The 2,118-nt window shown below is 54.2% G+C and overlaps 1 protein-coding gene across 1 annotated transcript in view; it reads left to right on the top strand.

The window, feature by feature from the left end:
• Positions 1 to 2,118, top strand: part of SPG7 (spastic paraplegia 7 (pure and complicated autosomal recessive)) — an 89,767-nt gene that overhangs the window by 77,097 nt on the left and 10,552 nt on the right. Inside the window, exons 15-17 of the mRNA XM_011927986.1 lie at positions 190 to 412; positions 1,052 to 1,218; positions 1,723 to 1,800. Of these exons, the coding sequence (XP_011783376.1) occupies positions 190 to 412; positions 1,052 to 1,218; positions 1,723 to 1,800 (468 nt within the window). The remainder of the gene's footprint in view (positions 1 to 189; positions 413 to 1,051; positions 1,219 to 1,722; positions 1,801 to 2,118) is intronic.

Below are 2,118 nucleotides of genomic sequence, written 5' to 3'. Positions count from 1 at the left end.
TGGGGGGAACCCTGCTCTCTGGGCTGGCCGTCTGTCTGTGGGGGGAACCCTGCTCTCTGGGCTGGCCGTCTGTCTGTGGGGGGAACCCTGCTCTCTGGGCTGGCCGTCTGTGGTGTTAGGGTCCTCTCTTGTAAAAGATGCTGATTTGCTTTCCTGCTTTGAGACGCTTTGATGACGGAAACCTCTTAGTCCCACACCTTCCCCCTCACAGCCCACATCCTGCCTGCTGACGTCGGCCATCTTGACCTTGTGCAGGTCTCCATAGCCCCTCGGACAAACGCCGCCCTGGGCTTTGCTCAGATGCTTCCCAGAGACCAGCACCTCTTCACCAAGGAGCAGCTGTTCGAGCGGATGTGCATGGCCCTGGGGGGCCGGGCCTCGGAAGCACTGTCCTTCAACAAGGTCACTTCCGGTGAGGAGCGGCTGCGTGGGCCCCAGAGGTTTCCGAGAGCTTTTGTGTGCATTATTCCTTCTGTTCCAGTGAATGCCATGGGGTGAATCTGGTGTAGATGTAGTTTTGAATTTATTAAGTGTTTTTTAAAAGATAAGTGACAGCACAACCTTGGAGCTAAGCAAGACTTTTTAGATAATTTAACTGGACAAAAAACTTAACCTATATGCCAACTCTAAACCCATTTAATTGGTTAATTCTTGGTAATGGCTACAGGAAACGGAATGAAATGGAAGCAGCTTCACTGTTCTGAAGCTATCACTTCACTGGGCTATCCAGAGACTGAAGGAGGGTCCCAGGGCTCCAGGTCCATGGGTTTACCTCGCATAGGCCTGGGCTTGTGCCTGAGAACTGCCATGCAGTGAGCTCCTGTACACCCCCCAGGTTCTAGATTTCCAAACAAAAGAGCATTTCTGAAAGTTTTAAAACTCTCTTAAGGAACAGTGGCGAGGTGCCATCGTCCTCACTGTCCAGCTTCACAGTGAGACTCCTCGGGAGAAAGGGGATGGGGAGGCACGGTGCTGCCCCAGGACGCTGACCAGGACGCCTGCTGTGCACCTGCAGTGCTGAGGATCCCTCTGTCTTGACCCCACCCTCCAGGGGCACAGGACGACCTGAGGAAGGTCACCCGCATTGCCTACTCCATGGTGAAGCAGTTTGGGATGGCACCTGGCATCGGCCCCATCTCCTTCCCTGAGGCACAGGAGGGACTCGTGGGCATCGGGCGGCGCCCCTTCAGCCAAGGCCTGCAGCAGATAATGGACCATGTGAGTCGGCTCTGGCCGCACCGCTGCACTCCATGCTCCGGGAGAAGGGAGTCCCTGGGTCTGCCACACAAGGGCTGACCACGGCCGCCCCAGCTGAGCTCAGCTGCAGGCCCCACGTGGGTTTCTTTCTTCTGGGCTCTGCTGTAGTTCCTACCTGTGGAGTATTTTTTTCTCAGATGAGGACATAGATGCTCCTAATGAAATTATAGATGTGAATCTGGGAAGAATATCAAATAAATACACTGAACAATAGATGCAGGACCCACATGGCCTTCAGACTGGGCCAGGAAAGGCCTGCGAGGCAGCTGTGGGTGGGTGGGCAGCATGTGGAGCTCTGCTCTCCCGGCAGTGGTCACAGGGGCAGGAGACTGCCTGCCAGCTGAGGAGTCCTGTTCCTCCTCGGAGGGGAAAGGCCATGTTCCCAGCCTGGCGTTTCTTTTCTGTGCTTTGGTGCCAGAGCCAGGCGGCCAGCCTTGCCCCTGACACAGTTCCCTCCATTCGCAGGAAGCAAGACTGCTGGTGGCCAAGGCCTACAGACACACTGAGAAGGTGCTGCAGGACAACCTGGACAAGCTGCAGGCGGTGAGGCCCTGGCCAGGCGAGGAGACTGCAGCACCCACACAGCACCCACAGTCCCCACCCCTCTCGTGAAGTATTTCCAAGGCACACAGTACAGAGAACACTCTGGCCAATGTGAATTCCACCTCACCTGAAACTTACATGTCCCACACTTTTCATCATGAATTCATCCAGTGTGTTCCCCCAAGGTAGAAGGAAGGCTGCCACAAAGTCTCCTGTGCCTGTTCCTGCCATTAGCGATTACCAGTGTTTTGTCAGTTTTGTTTAATCTTTTTCCAACTCTTAAACTTTTTTCTTGAATTTTTTTTTTTTTTTTTTTTT

This window comes from Colobus angolensis, unplaced genomic scaffold, assembly GCF_000951035.1.
Source record: "Colobus angolensis palliatus isolate OR3802 unplaced genomic scaffold, Cang.pa_1.0 Scaffold76, whole genome shotgun sequence".
In the NCBI taxonomy this organism is placed as follows: domain Eukaryota; kingdom Metazoa; phylum Chordata; class Mammalia; order Primates; family Cercopithecidae; genus Colobus; species Colobus angolensis.
The sequence above is the reverse complement of the archived record's forward strand: the minus strand, read 5'-3'. Positions and strand labels throughout refer to the sequence as shown.